At 37.6% G+C, this 19,110-nt stretch overlaps 1 protein-coding gene across 1 annotated transcript in view; it reads left to right on the top strand.

Annotated features, from left to right (window-relative positions):
* Positions 1-19,110, top strand: part of RYR3 (ryanodine receptor 3) — a 312,006-nt gene that overhangs the window by 40,115 nt on the left and 252,781 nt on the right. The window contains exon 2 of the mRNA XM_087951743.1: positions 13,951-14,070. Coding sequence (XP_087807869.1) covers positions 13,951-14,070 — 120 coding nt within the window. The remainder of the gene's footprint in view (positions 1-13,950; positions 14,071-19,110) is intronic.

Below are 19,110 nucleotides of genomic sequence, written 5' to 3'. Positions count from 1 at the left end.
AGCATTTCTTGAATTTTCTAATCCAGGTCTATACTTGTTAGCACATTATTCATTCTGTTCCCCCTTTCGTTTCTCATTTTGCTTAAGTATGAGATCATCTCCTTTTTCCTCTGCTTTTTGATATGCCCTTATCATTAGCTTCTTCCTGAGCTGGAAGTGGCAATACAAAGGTGTCACTGAATTGAGGTGACTGTATAATAAGGCTTGTGTTTTTTACTTCCTCTAGGCTGTGTGGCAGACATTATCCTATCTCTAATGAGACAATGATATTTATCTACCTGGCTTCAGTATGTAGAATGAAAAGAGAACTATCTTGTTTTTGATAGGCTATTACATAAGTGCCACTCTTTTGAATTTTCATAAAACATCCTATGCTTTCTTTAAATCATGAGGTGGATCTCTTATTTCTATTTACAATAATAATCTATAATAAAATGTTAAAATCTCTCAAAACATTTTTAATTCTAAAGCATACATGGTAAAGAATTATCTATACTGAACAGAAGAATGCTACTACTTTACAATTTTATTTCTAGCTGAATTGAATTATGGGATAACCTGCAAGTTTTATCTCCAGAAGTTAAATCATAGTAAGGAGAATCATTTGTTTTTCTTTTCAGAGAAAAACTTAGATGCTGAGATTTCTGAACCCATTTTATTTTACCCGGTATTTTAAAGAAAAGTTTCCCTTAAATCTTGATAAATATAAGTAAATCTCAGTAATCTTAAAATCATTGGTTGAAATCAAATAAACTAAATTTATAATATCTACAGTATATTGACATACCCAATTATTTCAATAAGATATTTGAAGAATTGGCATTATCTAAAAGCATTTGAACTAACACTATAATGTTTTCATAAACTATAAGCAGTTGCTAGATAGCGAGATGAGCAGCATATAAATTTAATAAATAAAATAACATTAGTTTAAAAATGTTTTTAATATAAAATAATATCTTATAGTAGTAATATTTATGAATGTTGCTTCCCGTTATTATTCAGAACTATGGTTCATATGGGAAAAATATGGGAAAAGTTATGTTATTTGAGTCAGTTATGGCAAAGACAAATGGATCAATAGATGAATTAATATGCTGAATCCACAAAAGAGATTACCTACACAGCAACAAACAGCTAGCAAAGCTGAAGGGACTGCATAAAACACCTCATTGTAGTCCAAAAAAAAAAAATCTGTTATGAAACCAGGTCAACTATATAAAGCTCTCTTCTCATAGCAGTCAAGCACTTTGTGAGAATTAAAAGGTGCCAAAGTTATTTGTGCAATTTTTAAGGGAAGAAGATCTGAGATAAATATCAAAAGCCATTTTATTCCCTCACTTTTCTTTATACAATTGGTGCTGTTATTATTGTCACCCAACTGACACAACCACTGAAATATTATTACTTACTGCACTTTGGGGAAATTATAAAAGTCTCACTTTTTAATGAGAGAACTTTGTCCTCTTCTGCTTTACTGAGCAGCATTAGGGCGACCAATGATGTTAATATATTAAAAAAGACAAGAGATTGGCTATATAGAAAGAGGACTCCCATGAAAACTATATTAACTTGGGAACAAAAAAAGTGGTTTGTTTACTATTTTCAATTTTAAAATTCAGTTTGAATGTTAGAGATATAAAACATTATTAAGAATAATGTGAAATAATTTTAAATTATCGCAGAGTAAATTTATTAACAATTCTTTACAAACCACAGACAAGACATCTCCACCTCTATCACAGTAAAGGATTTACTACACAAAAATAAATATTTGCCTCTCAAATAAAATGGACGTATTTATTTAGTTCCAAGTTTATGTGGCTATGTTACATTTTTACATATCTTGGATTTTCTGATCCATTGTTTATCTCATATCCATATTTAAATTTCTATACGTTTTTCATTTAAATGTTGAATACAGAAATAGATTCAGTTTCTTATTTCTATAGTATATGTGTATGCGAGTGCAAGTGTATTCAATACTTGAATAAGTATTGACTTCTGATTACTGCCTGGACATGTCCCCGCAGTTTTCTTGACAATATTTCAGAAATGGTTTGCCATTTCCTCCTTCCTAGAGTGCTTGGCTGAAGGTCACCCATCTGGTTTTGTCTTTCAAGACGAAGTGTACCTCACACTCTTCCGTTTTCTAGCCCAATGCTTTAATCAAATGGGTTCTTTTTTACACTATATAGCTATTTTTATATCTTATTTGCCTATCTTATAAATTTCATCTTCTTTCTCTTTCTCCTGACTTGCTTGACATTGCTGAGAATTACCAGGGTATCATCCTTGACCCTGGACTAACTTTCTTCTTTTCAGTACAAAATAATTAAAATCCGTTGTATCTTTCTGGAGTCTTAGCCACCTTTGAGTCATTCAGGGATTGGCTCTCCTGATTGCTTGCTGGTATTTTTGAAACTTGGTTAGTATTTTCTCTGGCCTAAGCTGCCTCTAGGATTTTGATACCTGAGTTAATGCAGAAAGTAAGGATAACCTTGATGGAGAGGGCCAGACCCATTACCACAGCAATGGGGAGGAAAACATATTTTAAGCCCCAAACAAGCAGAAAGCAATTCAGGCAGACACCTTTGTAATTCCCATGGGTATAAGAAGGGGAGGAATCTTACACAATGAGACTTGCAAGATTCCGTTACTATAGCCACACTATAGTCTTATTTTTCCTGTGGAGCTGATTCCTAGTAAGGCCTGCCTGGTGGGACTAACACTTGTTCAGAAGACAGGTTTTTTTTTTTTTTTTTTTTACCACCAAAGGCTGGTTGCTAACATTGCCACTTGGCTCTTGTTTCTTTTTCTGGACTTAGATACTTTTCTTGGGTCTATTATTTCCTTTAAATTGGCCCATTAATTTGGTCATTTCTGCTTCCCCCTTCATTCCTGAAATGGTTTGTTTTTTTATGCCTTTGGTCACCCTCTTCACATTAATTCACTTGTGCCAAATCCTATTAGCACCTCCCAATGTTATTCTCTGTGATCCACATTATAGCTACCATGTTTTTCTCCTCCTAGCACACTCATACCAGGTCCAGAACTTTTCTAAGTTAACTTTGTTAAGATTGCTGGAGTGCACATGGCCCAGCTAATTGAATTGTATCACATTTCTGAGGGAAAGAGAAAAAAGAGCTCTCCTTCAGAAAAAAAGAAGAAAATAAAACTCACCCTGAGATTACAGCAGCAGTCCACTATTATTATTTAACTGACAGACTCAAGAGTCTAGGAGAATAAAAAAATCTTCATTTGATGACATCCCGGTGAGACTCTAGAGGACATTTTATTATTGACAAACCCCATCAAAAAGGCATTTTTTTCTAACTACCACCTGCTTTGCCTTCTTTTATAGGCTCTGAGAAAGGAACTTTGAAAATGACCATAATATCTAGATCCAGGTTTGGCAGCCTGTGGCCCCAAAATTTCATGAAATCTTTGCCCATGTTCTGTGGCTCTTAGAGCCTCTTGTGACCATAAGTAGTAACACTGATTAATTTCCGCCATTTTGACTTGAAAAATTCAAGACAAATATAATATAAGCTTTCAAATTGGAATAAACATACTTCTAAAGGCAGCTTCCAGCCCACTTAAATGTATGATGAGCTCCTACAGACCCTAAAAATTGTAAGTGTAACTGTTGATCTAGGTAGGTAGGAGAGAAATATTGCATCTGATAATCAATCTAACACAGATATTTTTGTTGTTATGTCACAACTAATTTTTGTTTCTGATGTTTGTTTCTATTTGTATATAATTCATTATATCCATCTAAGTTTTTATTTTGATTTTTTAAAAACAATTCGCATAAATAATCCTATATGAACAGAGTAAATGATTCCAAATAAACCATAATTTTTCTGAAAATGATGCTTAGTTATATTGTGAAACAATTCTCTTGTATTTTGGATTTCATACATTTTTGGGTACTTCTGTGCCCAATGCATAACAGTGGTTAGTTGAGTTATCCTTGGTCAATTCCCTTTTTTAATATTGCAAAACCCAAGGATATATGGGTCACATCATTTTATATGATGTTAGCCTAATGTCAAAGACTGTAAAATTGGTCTGGAGCTAAGCCATTTATCATCCCCATGAAGAGAAACAGCATGTCATCTGGAATGAAAAAAGAATTCTGAGTAGTTCATTTAAACCTGCCCTTCTCCATGACTCTATATAATTGATCCTACAACCCTCAAATTATGTCCAAGTGTCAGCTGGGGAAGGTTTAAGAGAAAGGAAATGTGTCTTTTCCCCCTGGAATTGTGAAGTTCCCTTTGTTTCAAAAAAAACACCAAACAGTTAAGAAACGTAAGTGAGGGGCCTGTGTTTCCACATTGAAATGACAGAAAATAATAGCAACTGTAGTTAAAAGTCAGTATAGTAAAGACGTTGGAATGGGACAAATTAAAAAATAACAGAGCTGGAAAGGACGTTTGAGATCTCTAGTGTAACCCTCCACCCAAGCAGGAGACCCAAAACCATTCAAGACAAATGACTGTCACATCTCCTTATAAAACTGAAAAATGGTGGGACACCCACAACCTTTGAAGACAAGCTGTTTTATCAATCAGATGTTCTGTCAGGAAATTTCTCCGTAGTTCTAGGTTTTTTCTTTGATAAGTTTCTATTCATTAGTTCTTGTCTTGCCAGCAGGTGTAAGAGAGTCTCTCAAATATTGGAAAACTGCTATCCTACTGCTAAGCAAATCATTCAGGGCTTTAAATATTGCAATAGTTGGCATCACAAGGATACTAGATGCATTCTATGTGCCACAAACTGTAGAAAGGTACATTCTAGGAAGAAAAAGGCTGAATCACTGCACAGCTGCAAGGCTGATGAAGAAATAAGCAAGAAAGAAATTTTATTTTACAGCAGGGGTGTGAAACTCACATCACCATGCAGCGTCATGTGACATATTGGGATTCCCCCCCCTTCGCTAAACTGGGGATTGGCATGACCAGCACGTGACACATCTGGCCCACGGGCTAGGAGTTTGACAGCCCTGTTCTACAGAAACATGAGGTGACCATAGCTGAGTTATAGAGAAAGACTGCTCTCTGGATGCCTCTCTGTGACACCTGGGCAGGTTACCACTAACCTTAAATCTGTTGTTTCAAGAATTCATTGTCAGATAGAAAATAGGCTCTCTTCTTCTATCCCTTGATTTTGAAATTTATTGGTAGAATGCTGTGTAGGTACAATATTATGGATAATTTTTCAATCTTCCTTTATTTATCTTCCTACTGCTAAGTTTTACCGAAATCCCAGCAGTGGTAATATTATCATTTCTGCTCTAATAAACTCAGAGCTAACACCCTCCCAATCTCAATGTGGGACAATGGTTTTCAGTTCTTAATACAAATACTCCCAGACTCCTGTACATGCTTCAGATGTCTTAAAACCATCAATGAAAGCGAAAATAACATCAAATGCTACCTATGTGACAATCAAGCCCACCTTGCCTGCTTAAACTTAAACAAAGACGTGGCTGATCTCCTAAAAGCATCAGATACATTCCCTTGTCTATGTCCATCATGTTTTCCTAAGATAAACAAACCAAGTACCTTGCCTGACAGAGTTGATAGCATAGAATCACTCATGCACTCCATAGAAAAACTCTAAGTAACACATTTTGAAACCATTATATAAGAAAGCCTAATTTCTCTTGAAAAAAAAATACAGCACTGATAAGTGACTACCCATCAGCTCAAAATCAAATCCCAACCCAACAACCACTACCGCAACTACTACCTCAACTACAATCACAACTACAACCAAAAATAACCACCAAACCACAACCACAAAAAATTACTATCCCATTAAATAATTCCACAAATGATATCTCCTTACTCATCAGAGACACCATTGAATGTGATCAGAAATGTCCAAATGCCATCTTATTTGGTCTTGAAGACACCAACAAATCAGATGACATCACCAAAGTTTGTAACATCATAAGCAACTCAAATACAAGCATCTCTCCTGAAGATATCATTGAAATAATCAGAGATGGCCCTGAGTTCAAATACAATGATGGCTCGGAGTTGTTTGCAAAAATGAGTCCGGGAAACGCATATTCATTCATAAAATAAATGCCATTGCAAAAAACCAATCCCAACCACAAAAAACTTTGCTCAAGACCAGACTTATCCATACTGCAAAGAATCTGCTCCCGTGAACTCTGCAATAAACTCAAAAGACATCTAGACAATGGAGAGAAGGATCTCTACATTGACTACTGCGCTGATTGTGTCAAAAGTAACTCACACAACCCACAACTCCACATCCAACCCCACCCCATCCAATCCAACATCACTCAAAACTAGGCATGCACACCCCTAACTACCTCAATTCCAACTACAACTGGCCTAAAATGCAAGCTACTCAATGCAAGAAGCCTTGTGAATAAAATACCTGAATTTCTCCTCTTACTAAATATGGCTAAATTCGACATCATATTTGTCCATTACCACAGTAAGAGACTATCATGTTTACCGATCAGATCGTGAAATCCATAGAGGAGGTGGTGTTGCTATCTTCTATAAAAAGTCCTTACATCTAAAAAACATCCAAGTTACCCAGGAGCTTGCTATTCCTGAGACCATCGTCTGTGAACTCTCCTTAAATATCACATTTTGATTCTTACTATGTTACAGAGCCCTTGATTATGATATCGAACATGTAAACAAGCTAAATTCACTACTAACATGGGCAACATCCTGCCCACACACTTTCATCTTTCTTAGTCACTTCAATCTACCTCACATTAACTGGACCCTAAACGAATGTAAAACTGAACCCATACATGCAACCTTCTACAATGCTGTTACAAATCTGGGACTGGAACAACTAGTAACCAACAATACTAGACTTAACAACTGCCTCGAACTCATCTTCTGCAATAGTTTGAATTCACTTTACAGAATACAAATTAAAGAACCCTTTTCCAACAGTGACCACAGCATGATTGACTTTTGTCTCAACATACATCCACACAAAAATCAACACAATGATGTGATCCCCAATTATAACTTCAAAAAAGGCAACTATGATCTTATAGACAATGATCTCTCATCCCTTGATTGGCAATTTCTATTCACTGGATGCAATACTGTTGCAATACTGTTACAACATATTTTTACTTGAAGTCAAAAGAGTCATCAAACTAACAACTCCAAAAAACAGAAAAAAACAGATTACCCATAACAATAAGGAATCTTCAATCCAAAAAGAGATCATTTTGGTGGAAAAACAAATCTGGTCATGTTGCCAACTTCAAAAGCCAATACAAAAATTTATGCCACCAGATAAAGACTGAATGCACCAATTATCACATTAAACAAGAGGAAAACCTTCTACACACCAATTCCACCTGCGCTTTCTACAATTTTGTAAACAACAAACTAAAAGACTCAAGGTCCATCCCACCCCTGAAAGGACCTAATGGTAAAGACTGCAATGATGACACTATTAAAGTCTTTAACACATTCTTTGGCTCAGTATTTGTAAACAGCAATGGATCATGCCCAGTATTTCCTGGTCGAACCACAGACAACTACAATGATCTAATACATATCAATTTTACAGAAGACAATGTTGAAAAGCACTACACAATCTAAAACCATCTCTATCTATTGGACCGGACAGAATATGTGCCTACTTCTTAAAAAAGCTATCCACTGCCATAGCCAAACCTCTAAGCATAATCTTTGAAAAATCTTTCAGGACCAGCCCCTTGCCAAAACTATGTTCACAAGCCACGGTCATCCCCATCTTCAAAAAGGGAGACCCCAGCCTAGTTGAAAATTACAGACAAATCTCTTTATGCTGCATCACCTGTAAAGTCATGGAATCAATTATTAACCAATCCATTATCCTCCACTTAGAGACAAACAACCTACTCTCTAATAAACAATTTGGTTTCAGAAAAAAATTATCCTGCAATCTACAACTCTTACACTGCAAAAACATATGGACTACACAACTTGATCAGGGCAAAGCAATAGACGCAATCTACATAGACTTCTGTAAAGCCTTTGATTCAGTGGTACACGACAAACTACTCCTAAAACTAATATCTTATGGTATCTCTGGACACCTGCATAACTGGATAGAAGCATTCCTGTCAACAAATGGTCAAAATTGGGAGCGTCCTATCAAATTCTGTACCTGTCAACAGTGGTGTCCCCCAAGGCAGTGTTCTAGGACCGACTCTCTTCATATTCTACATAAATGACCTCTGTGATCATATTAAGAGCAACTACGTTCTCTTTACTGATGATGAAAAGCTATTCAACACCACAGACAATATTGCTACCCTTCAAAAAGATCTTGAGTATGTATCAGAATGGTCAAACAAATGGCAACTTCAAATCTCGACAAATAAATGCTCTGTCTTACATATTGGCAAAAAAAATCAGAAAATAAAATACAGTCTGAATAGTCAAGACCTTGTTGATGATCCAAACTCTGTCAAGAATCTTGGAGTACTCATCTCTACTAACTAGAGCATACAAAACATTTGCTAGACCAATACTCAAATACAGCTCATCAGTCTGGAACCCACATTACGTAACTGATATTAACACAGTTGAGAAAGTCCAGAAATATTTCACAAGAAGCGTTCTCCACTCCTCTACTCGTTACAGAATACCTTATGCCACCAGACTTGAAATTCTAGAGCTAGAAAACCTAGAACTACGCCGCCTTCGGTCTGATCTAAGTATAGTATATAAAATCATACATTGCAATGTCCTACCTGTCAGTGAATACTTCAGCTTCAACTATAACAATACAAGAGCAAACAATAGATACAAACTCAAGGTTAATCGCACCAAACTTGATTGCAGGAAATATGACTTCAGCAACAGAGCGGTCAATGTCTGGAATACTCTACCTGACTCTGTGGTTTCCAAACCCCAAACCCCAAAAGCTTTAACCTTAGATTGTCTACTATTGACCTCACCCCTTTCCTAAGAGGTCTGTAGGGGGCGTGCATAAGTGCACCAACCTGCCTACCATCCCTGTCCTATTGTTTCTTTTATTTTTCTTATATGCATCCATATAAAAAACTATGTTTTTACTTATACCTATTATCTTGTAAACAATTGACAAACCAAATAAAAAATAAAATAAATAAAATAAAATAATTATGGATTGCCATTCTCTCATTCAATCACCTCAAGAACAGTTGGACCAAGAAATCAATAAACATCCAATACAATTTGTGTAGAATAAATTATGTTTATTAATAAAACGGTCCCTCTCACTTATAAAAGAACTGAAGCATCTGAAGAGTAGCCCCACATAGAGTGCATTATAAGAATCATGTTGGATATATTATTATGCATGACATTGAAAAAAGTGTAGGTAGCATTGTAATCGACAAACACAACAAAGCTGTTCAAAGCACCTGCTGCTATTAATGAAACTTGCACAAACCTCCATTGTACATATCTGAGAGTAGAATTATATATCACAGTTCTGTTATTACTATTTTTAATAAGCTAACATGGTTCTTCTGTTCATCCTGATTAGATGAGAAAACTACACATAAGAGAGAAGACAGGAAAGATTACAGTATTTTTCTTCCATTTTGATATGTTGGGACAGCTGTTACTAAAGAGTAGAGGGTTTTTGTCATTACATTTGTGGGAGTAGAATTAACTGAATTTTCTGGGTAAATTATTTTTACCATGTGGCATATCCTTGCCAGCATTATCTCTAACTTCTATGCTTCCAAGAGCTGCGAACTAAGTTATCTGGGAGATGCAAGTATGGGAAGGTTAGGTTAGAGAGTTAACATTATTAATAGAGTTGGAGGGCTTCTAGTTCAATCCCCTGCTCAAGCAGGAAATTCTATATCATTTCAGACAAATAATTGTCCAATCTCTTTTTAAAAATCTCCAGTGTTGGAGCACCTTCAACTTCTGGAGGCAAGTTGTTCCACTTATTAATTGTATTCACTGTCAGGAAATTTCTCCTTAGTTCTAGGTTGGGCCTCTCCTTGATTAGTTTTCATGCACTGCTTCTTGTCTTACCTTCAGGTGCTTTGGGGAACAGGTTGATTCCCTCTTCTTTGTGGCAACTCCTTAGATGTTGGAACACTGCTATCATGTCAAACCTAGACCTTTTCATTAAACTAGACATACCCAATTCCTGCAACTGTTCTTCATATGTTTTTATCCTCCATGTTTTATTAGTTGTTTTATTATTTAATAGGGTTCAGATTTCTTCCCCCCAAAGTTGTGCCTTCAAACAACTCTTCCTCCCACCCACTTTCTAACACTTCGATGATTAGACACAAAAATGAACATGGTATCTTTAAAAGATCATAATTGGGAGTTAGAGGATTTTAGTCAACATCAAAATTTGTGGAGGGCACACATTTTAAAAAGTCTGCTACAATATATCACTTCTGGTGGTTGTTTGTTTTTTTACATCATTCATGTAACTATTAATATATAAGTGCACTGATGACTTACAATGGCAATCATCATTTTTCACCAACTGATTATTTCAGTTACTGCAATGCAGTGTTAGTTGCGTAAAGATAAATGAATTATTTTGCTTACAGTCTGTATGAGCTAGTTGATTTGTAACACAGTTAAATGGCATTATGTTTATATTTTCCATTAATTCTCATGTTTCCCAATAATTTTTTAATTAACTGTCTTGACCCACAGAAACAGTCTAATTAAATGAGAAGCAAGAGATAACTCATCTATGGATCTGAACACACTTACTAAGGCATATTGAAACGCTAACCAAGCCATTTATAAATCATGTCCAAATCATCAAGATGGTATTATGAGGTTGGGTAATGAAATGCCAGTAAGCAAACAACCAAGCTCAGAGCACCAAAATCTCCATCATGTATACATCTTTCTTAACTATTTACAAACAGTAAATGGGAAATGGTACAAACACAGCATGCTTTTATTTAACTAATGTTGGTGAAAAAAATGATGAAACAAAAGACTTTTCAGGTGTTCCATTGTTAAGTCTATGTGTTTTAATTTTTTTTCTTGATGGTTGTTTTTTGATGTTGTTAGATTGCAACATTATTTCTCCTTTATTGAATAGGTTGAAATCAGTTACAACTGCAGGAGAAAATAGGACTTTCTCAATCAACATTTATTCTCTATATAGAAAACACCTGTCATTCAATTTTGAGCTTACTTAGTAATATTTAAAGATGGGAAATCTTTCATCCTGACACTCATTATATTGTTTCTGATTTTTAGTATAGAAATGAAATTGATAAGTACTCTTTCCCATTCTAAGTTATTTATCTGCATGAATGTGTAGTCATCTTCATAATTGACCATTTCCCATCGGATATATGCAGAAATTAATAATATACTAAAAATAAATAATTTATTCTATTTCTGCTATATTTCCTTCTGGTCACATTTAGTAAATATCTGATATTATAACCATCACCAGATAATATCCTATTTCAAAGCGTGTATAAAACTAAAAAATGTAAAAAAATCTTTTTAGGATCAAAAGCATTTAGATTTGCTTATTTTGAAAGAAAATAACTTTAAATAATATTATTTCACCAAACATACATTTAATTAAATTTAATATTTAATTACAAATTTTATGGGGAATCTTTTAATGCAGTTCTAATGTAGATTAACAATATGCTTATGAATAAATTCATAAGGAAGTAATATGGATCATAAATTCAAATCACATTTCCAATTCTGCTAATATAATGAAAATTCCACCCTGTGCCAAACACACTTTAAAAAGAGCTCTCCATGTACAGTTTTGTAAGCTTAATACAATTAAGGAACCCATTCCAGGAAAGAAACCACAATGTGCACAAAGAATTCAATGATATATAAGGGTGTATATCTGCTTTCATCAATAGGAGAAGCAAGCTTGCATGTGTAGATCTCATCATAAAGAGATCATAAAGAGATTAAGTTATTTCTATGACTATGAGCATACAAAACTTACTACAAAGTTTATTGTAGGCATCTGAAGTTGTCTCAGACATTCCTGATGGGTATCAGGGTTCCAGTTAACACACCCAAAGGAATCAAAACTCCAAGGCAGGTCATATTGGCACATCTGGGGAAAACCCGACTCTGAAGGATACGAGGTTTTCCCCACCCAAATCAAAACTCCAAAGTTCTTTTCCCCAGGTCACATGTCCATCACATAGTCCAATCAGGTTGCAGCACCAATCCTGGCTGGCTTATGTCCACACCTCTCCAACACCTGGTAGACTGTCCTTGGCTTCCACGGGAAAGAAAGCTATTTTGGCTACACAGCTATCTCTACCTCCCACTAGCTCCGACTGGCCTTGTGTGGCAGCCCTAAAGATGCTCTCAAAAAGGCTTCAGGACTGACAATGGGAATATAATATCAATGGTTTTGATTACATAAATAGCGCAATATGTGTCTTGCCTTTCTAATGCAAAATAACAAATCCAATAAAGTCTGTTTATCAGATTAAATACAAATAAATATACACCTGCATATCAGACTAAATAAAAGTAAATATATACCTGCATAATATTGAATATCAGCTGGGTTCCAAATGTCAAATGTTGAATTTCTGTAGTGGTTATATAATGTACAGGTCATATTTTCAAGTAAATATGATGTAGCTAAAATTTTATTTTCTGGGAAAGAAGAGTAATTCTGAAAAATGTAATACTCTTTCTAATATATTCAGTTCTTCTATTCATGTATACTTTCCACCATCAATCAATCAAGCACATATACTTACGTTACTGCATGGTTTTCAGAGAGTATAACATTTCAGAAAGTGTAAGGCTATTAATGGTGTCAAAGAAAGCATCAGATATGCTATCTGTCTTCCAATCATAAGCTTGCATTTGTAAGTACTGTATGCTCTGGACAAAGATGTATTGTACAACACAGAAAATGGCATAACTGTAGTATTTGGAAAAGATTCTTAAGGAGTTTTTAGTCTTGATATCCACTGAGGTTATTGTCAAGCCTGCAAGCAATATTTTATAGCTGTAAAATCCATTTGTGTGACTTATATAAAAATAACAGTCAAATAACAGATGCAGTAGAATGAATTTTAGCATTTGAAACACAGGAAAAATTGGATTATAAGTGATGATGATAATGTTTTTATATTTCACATGTTAATAGCAAATAAAATATGGCAAGATTAACCAACTCAAATAGGAAAACCAGATCTGTTGTTATTTCTTAATATAGCAGTATAAGAGGCATTAGGCTTAGAAATATAAGGTTTTTTGAGGCCTGAGCAAAAGAAATTAGTTGTCCTTGGGCTGTATTAGGGCATAAGCATTCTGCCCATGACATCTTTAATATCCATCATTTTGAATTGCTCACTCATCTGGCATGCCATACCCATTTTTTTTCTTCAAGACATCCACAAAAGTACATATATAAAGACATTCAAGAATTGTCAAGCAACTATCAGCTCCCTTTTATTCTGCCTCCCTTTTATTCTGCCTCCCACTGAATCTGAGGAAGATCCTGAGATAATCTGGGGAAGGGAGAATTTATTCTGTTCACTCAGTCCACTGGCTGTTTGGTTTTAGCAACAATTATTCTCTGATTCTATAGGAATTACTCCTGTTCAGTTGCAAATAATTAGCATTATATTCAAACTATTTTTGTTGTTGTTGTTAGGGATCCAGGATTTAAAATGGGATGAGGTGGGGGGAAAAAGGAAGCTAAAAGAAAGGGGTGCTTGAATTTTTGATGACATAGACACCTCTCCCCATAACAATATGAAAACTGGACTATGTAACTGAAATTTCATATAGTTTTATGTTAAAAATATATATAATACAGTGCCAGTGTTAAACAAATGTTTTGTCTGGAGATTTGTCAAAATGAACCAATTCATTTCCGATCTAAATCTAGCAAATATTTCCTATTTGTTCACATGCTTCTTGTATCTCATGACAGGATGATGAAGTTGTACTTCAGTGTGTAGCCAACATTCATAAAGAACAGCGCAAGTTCTGCCTGGCAGCTGAAGGGCTTGGAAATCGCCTCTGTTTTTTGGAACCAACCTCAGAAGCTAAAGTAAGACTCCTTTCTTACTATAATTTAATTTGAATGTAGTTTAATTCTTATTAGCTGACCAAAATCACATTGGAGAAGTGAACAACTGTATAAATCAATATAAATAAATAAATGAATAGTCATTAATCTATAAACAGTTATTAGAATTTTTATTGTAGGAGGTGTATATTGTAGTGTACTTGTTTCTACAGACTTGTAATACTACATTCCTATTGGACAGATACCATCGCTGGACGATTGGTTGTTAACAACAAACCCGATTGGCCGCCTAAGCGGCGGGAAGTTTAAATAGATGCCATTGGTTGCGAGCCGCGAGCAGCCGCTATAAAAAGGGCTGCCGCGGCTCGTCTTTAGTTGAAGTTACTTGGTTGTTAAATAAAGAGCTGAATTCAACTCCGGTCTTGAGTCTGCTTTTGTTCTGATGATAGAACACTGGCGACAAAGGTGGGATTGAAGGAACAAAGACCGTAGCACGTGGCCAAAAGAAGCCGAGAAATCGACGAGATGGCCGGCAACAATTCGCCACCCGCACCGTTCAACCCAGCCAAAGAAGACTGGGAATCCTATATTGACAGGTTCCTGATGTTCCTGGAAAGCAACGAACTACAAGGAATCACTGATCAGAGGAAGAGAGCTGTATTCCTGACACATTGTGGCCCGACCATTTTTAAGATGGCAAAGGCATTGGTGAAACCAAACGACGTCAAACAGATGGCATGGCCAGAGCTGAACCGAATGCTGAGAAACCATTATGTGCCTGTTGTATCCAACCTCATTCGAAGACATGAATTTTACAAATGGGATCAACAAGAAGGTAAGAGTATTGGTGTCTTTGTAGCAGCACTGAGGGACATTGGGGGAGCATGCGAATTCCTCAACATGGATGAAGCCATGAAGGATCGCATAGTCCTCAGATTGAGAGAAGCCACCCTGCAGAGCAAACTACTTAATCGACCCAACATTACCGTTAATGAAGCCATCGCTGAAGCAACCGCAGCCGAAGCAGCAAAAACATCTGCAGTAAAAATGAAACAAATGAATATGGCAAACAGCCCAAACCAGAATAGAGAGAAGAAAGCGAAAGGTACCCAGAAACACGCCACCGCAACTATCCACCATGAAGACATCGAGTCATCAACCGACTTGGAAGAAGAAGACAAGGAGGTAAACAGACTCCAATCAGAGTGAAACCGATGAGAAAGGAGAAGTAGAAGACTTGATTTCCCATGTGCAGGGTGTGGAGGGAATCACCCGTGTTCAGAGTGCTGTTTTTTAGATGCCATCTGCAGGCACTGTGAAAAACGGGGGCACATTGCAAGGGTCTGCCGAAACAAAAAGAGCTATAGTCCAAAGAGGAGAGGCAGTACCCCCCCCAGAACTAAGGAGAAGCAAACTGGAAGTCGATGGAACTGGGAAAATAGAAGCCAACGACTCCACGAGAAAGAAGAAACACATCAGACGCTTATTATCGGGAACGCCAGAGCAACAGCTGCCAAGAAGGTTCGAATAAATGTCAAGATAGAAGGGAAGCCCTGTGAAATGGAAGTGGACTCCAGCTCATATTTGTCAATGGTATCATGGAACACAATAAAAAACTTGATACCTGACATACGACGGAAAGAACTCGAAGAGCAAAGTCTGATGTTAAAAGATTACCAAGAAAACAGAATCCCGGTAGTCGGATTGGGACATTTTAAGGTAAATTTCAAGAAACACACTGAAATTCTGCCTCTGACCATCGTTGACCGAGACCGCCCCAGCCTACTTGGGTTAGAATGGTTCGCGCCATTGGGAATCGAAGTGACAGGAATCAACAGCATCGCTGAAACAGACTGGGAAAGAGACCTGATGGAAGAATTCTGAGACGTTTTCGACGGGACCTTAGGCAAGTACCGTGGGACCCCTATTTCATTTAGCCTAAACCCAAACATAGCCCCTATCAGGTTAAAAGCCAGACGCGTTCCGTTTGCGTTAAAGCCAAAGATCGATGAGCAACTGAACAAACTCATCGCACAAGGGGTGTTAGAGCCAATCGACCATGCAAGATGGGAAACCCCGATTGTGACCCCTGTAAAACCAGGTGGGTCCGTGCGCATCTGCGGTGACTATAAGGCCACCCTGAACCACGCATTACAGCAGAGCGCATACCCTGTCCCAGTAGTCCAACATCTTTTGCATTCGTTGGGGGGAGGAAAATTTTTTGCAAAGCTCGATCTCGCACAGGCATATCAACAATTGCCGGTTGATCCTGAGACGGCAGAGGCACAGACTATCGTAACGCACAGGGGGGCTTTTAAATGCAACAGATTACAATTTGGTGTCAGCATAGCCCCCGGCGTTTTCCAAAGCCTGATGGAATGCCTCCTCCAGGGATTAAAAGGGGTAGTCCCCTATTTCGATGATGTGTTAATATCAGCCAGAAATAAAAAACAACTGAAGGACTGGCTGCAGGCAGTCTTGCAAAAGTTTAGAGAAGCAAGACTGAAAGTCAAAAAAGAAAAATGCCAGACAACGATGATGACCCAGCACCCAAAACAAGTACCCTGCAAATTGAAACAATATCGAACCTACCACTCACCGCATCGGACATCGCAAGGGAAACCGCTAAAGATACACTAATGGCCCAGCTGCTGAACTGGGTAGGGAGGGGTTGGCCAGAAAACGTAAAAAACAAGACTTTTAAACCTTTCAAAAACCGCCAAACTGAGCTGTCAATTGAAAAAGGATGCATTTTGTGGGGAGATAGGGTAGTTGTTCCACCAAAATTGCAAGAAGATGTCCTGAACATGCTACATGAGGGACACCCTGGCTACATGAGGGACACCCTGGCATGGTGAAAATGAAGTCCCTGGCCAGAAGCTACTTTTGGTGGTCAGAAATTGACAAGGACATCGAAACCTGGGTAAGAACTTGCCATACGTGTCAGTTGTCCAGACCTACCCCCCCCTTTAGCACCAATCCTTGACTGGGAGACACCCAGAGGCCCCTGGTCAAGGATTCACATAGACTTCACCGGACCTACAAAGAGGTATACATACTTAATCATCGTTGACACATACTCGAACTGGTTAGAAGTCAGCATAATGAGCTCAACAACGACAGAAGCCGTCACCAAACTACTAAAACAACTTTTCGCCACCCACGGTCTACCAGATGTAGTAGTATCGGACAATGGGACACAGTTCACAGCCTTAGCCTTTGAACAATTCCTCACAGAACAAGGAATACGACATGCTCTGACAGTGCCAGCTCATCCAGTGGCGAACGGAAGGGCAGAATGCATGGTTCATTACACAAAAGAAGCATTAGAAAAAATTGAAGGAGGCGACATGCAAGACAAAATCAACACCATGCTCACCATCCAACATATAACACCATGCACATCAACAAACAAGAGCCCAGCTGAACTGTTAATGGGCAGAAAATTACGCTCATTTTTCGATAGACTACACCCGACCTACAACCCCTAAAAGCCTCCAGACTCCTCAAGTAAGTACCGCACGTTTATACCAGGCGACCTGGTATACGCAAAAAATCTTACCGGAGAACCATTGTGGCTACCAGCCAAAATCACCCAAATCATAGGCCCGTGATCTTATCGGCTAGAAACATCAGACGGCAGATCATGGAAAAGACACATTGATCAATTACGGTCTCGATACATTGAACGAAACACCAACACACCCCAGAGCATAGAAAAGTCACACCCACAAGAACAAACAGACAATAATAACAAAACCAGAGGGGGGGGAACCTTTAAATAATAAAAAAAAAGAAAACTTCCCTTTAACAAACCACCAACCACAAACTGAACCCCTACAAAGAAACAAAAACTACTTACCAATAGACGAAGTCCAAAGAAGAGAGCTGAAGGAAATCCAGGAAAGGAGCAGCCAAACTGACTCTACCAGCCCGCACACATCAGAAGGGAACGGCAGCGCCCATCCAACAAACCCAAGGAGGCACGGCAGGAGCGGCATGGCTGAATCATCCTTCCAGGAGGTTCCCGAGAGAAGAATGAGAAAGACAACGGACCTGACCGAACCGGCCGAAGGTAACGCAGAGACCGAACTGCGCAAGTCAACTAGGACACACAGAAGCCCCGCCTATTTACGTGACTGCATCATGTAACGTTGGATCAAACCAAGAGGAGAGGGGTGTAGTGTACTTGTTTCTACAGACTTGTAATACTACATTCCTATTGGACAGATACCATCACTGGACGATTGATCGTTAACAACAAACCCGATTGGCCGCCTAAGCAGCTGGAAGTTTAAATAGATGCCATTGGTTGCGAGCCACGAGCAGCTGCTATAAAAAGGGCTGCCGTGGCTCATCTTTAGTTGAAGTTACTTGGTTGTTAAATAAAGAGCTGAATTCAACTCCGGTCTCGAGTCTGCTTTTGTTCTGGCAATAGAACATATATCATGCAAAATCCTGAGTTGTTTTGCTGCATCGTGTTCTCACAAAAATTAAGGTTTTGTTTGACAGCTGATTTTGCAATTCAAAAACGGAAAACTATCCTGTGAGCTACATGGAAATTTATAAGGAAAGTGCCCTTGGAAATTTACAAAGAAAACTATTCTTGGAATTGGGATGAGGGTAGGAATCAAATCACAAACTGTGATATCCACAGTAATATTACACAAGAGTCATTAAATGATGTCTTCTTGCTGAAGTAGTACATGTTCTTCAGCCTGAAATGGAAGTAAATAAATAATTGTAATATTTGTATATTATACTAGCTCAATACCCGTGCTTCACTATGAAACTATGTGGTCGGGCTTAGTTTTTGGGGAGAAAAATAAGGGAAAAAATTCTGCCTCTGCCTACCAGCATCCATTGATATTCATCTGGCTAGCGTCCTATCAGTGTGTGAGAGAGTTGAATGCTGTTTGGAAACTAAAACAATATTTGCTGTGTGAGCAAGAAGGAGACAGCAAGGAGCCTGGGTGTAGTTTAGCTCAACTCTTCTGTACTAAAGCTGGTTGCTGCTGTGAAACTAAAACTGAAACTCCTCTGCTTGTGTTTTGCATTTGG

The sequence above is a fragment of the Notechis scutatus genome, chromosome 1 (assembly GCF_049901735.1).
Source record: "Notechis scutatus isolate UNSWTSFEM ecotype Mainland chromosome 1, rNotScu1.2, whole genome shotgun sequence".
NCBI classification, from domain to species: domain Eukaryota; kingdom Metazoa; phylum Chordata; class Lepidosauria; order Squamata; family Elapidae; genus Notechis; species Notechis scutatus.
Note: the sequence above shows the minus strand (reverse complement) of the source record. Positions and strands in the feature narration are given on the sequence as shown.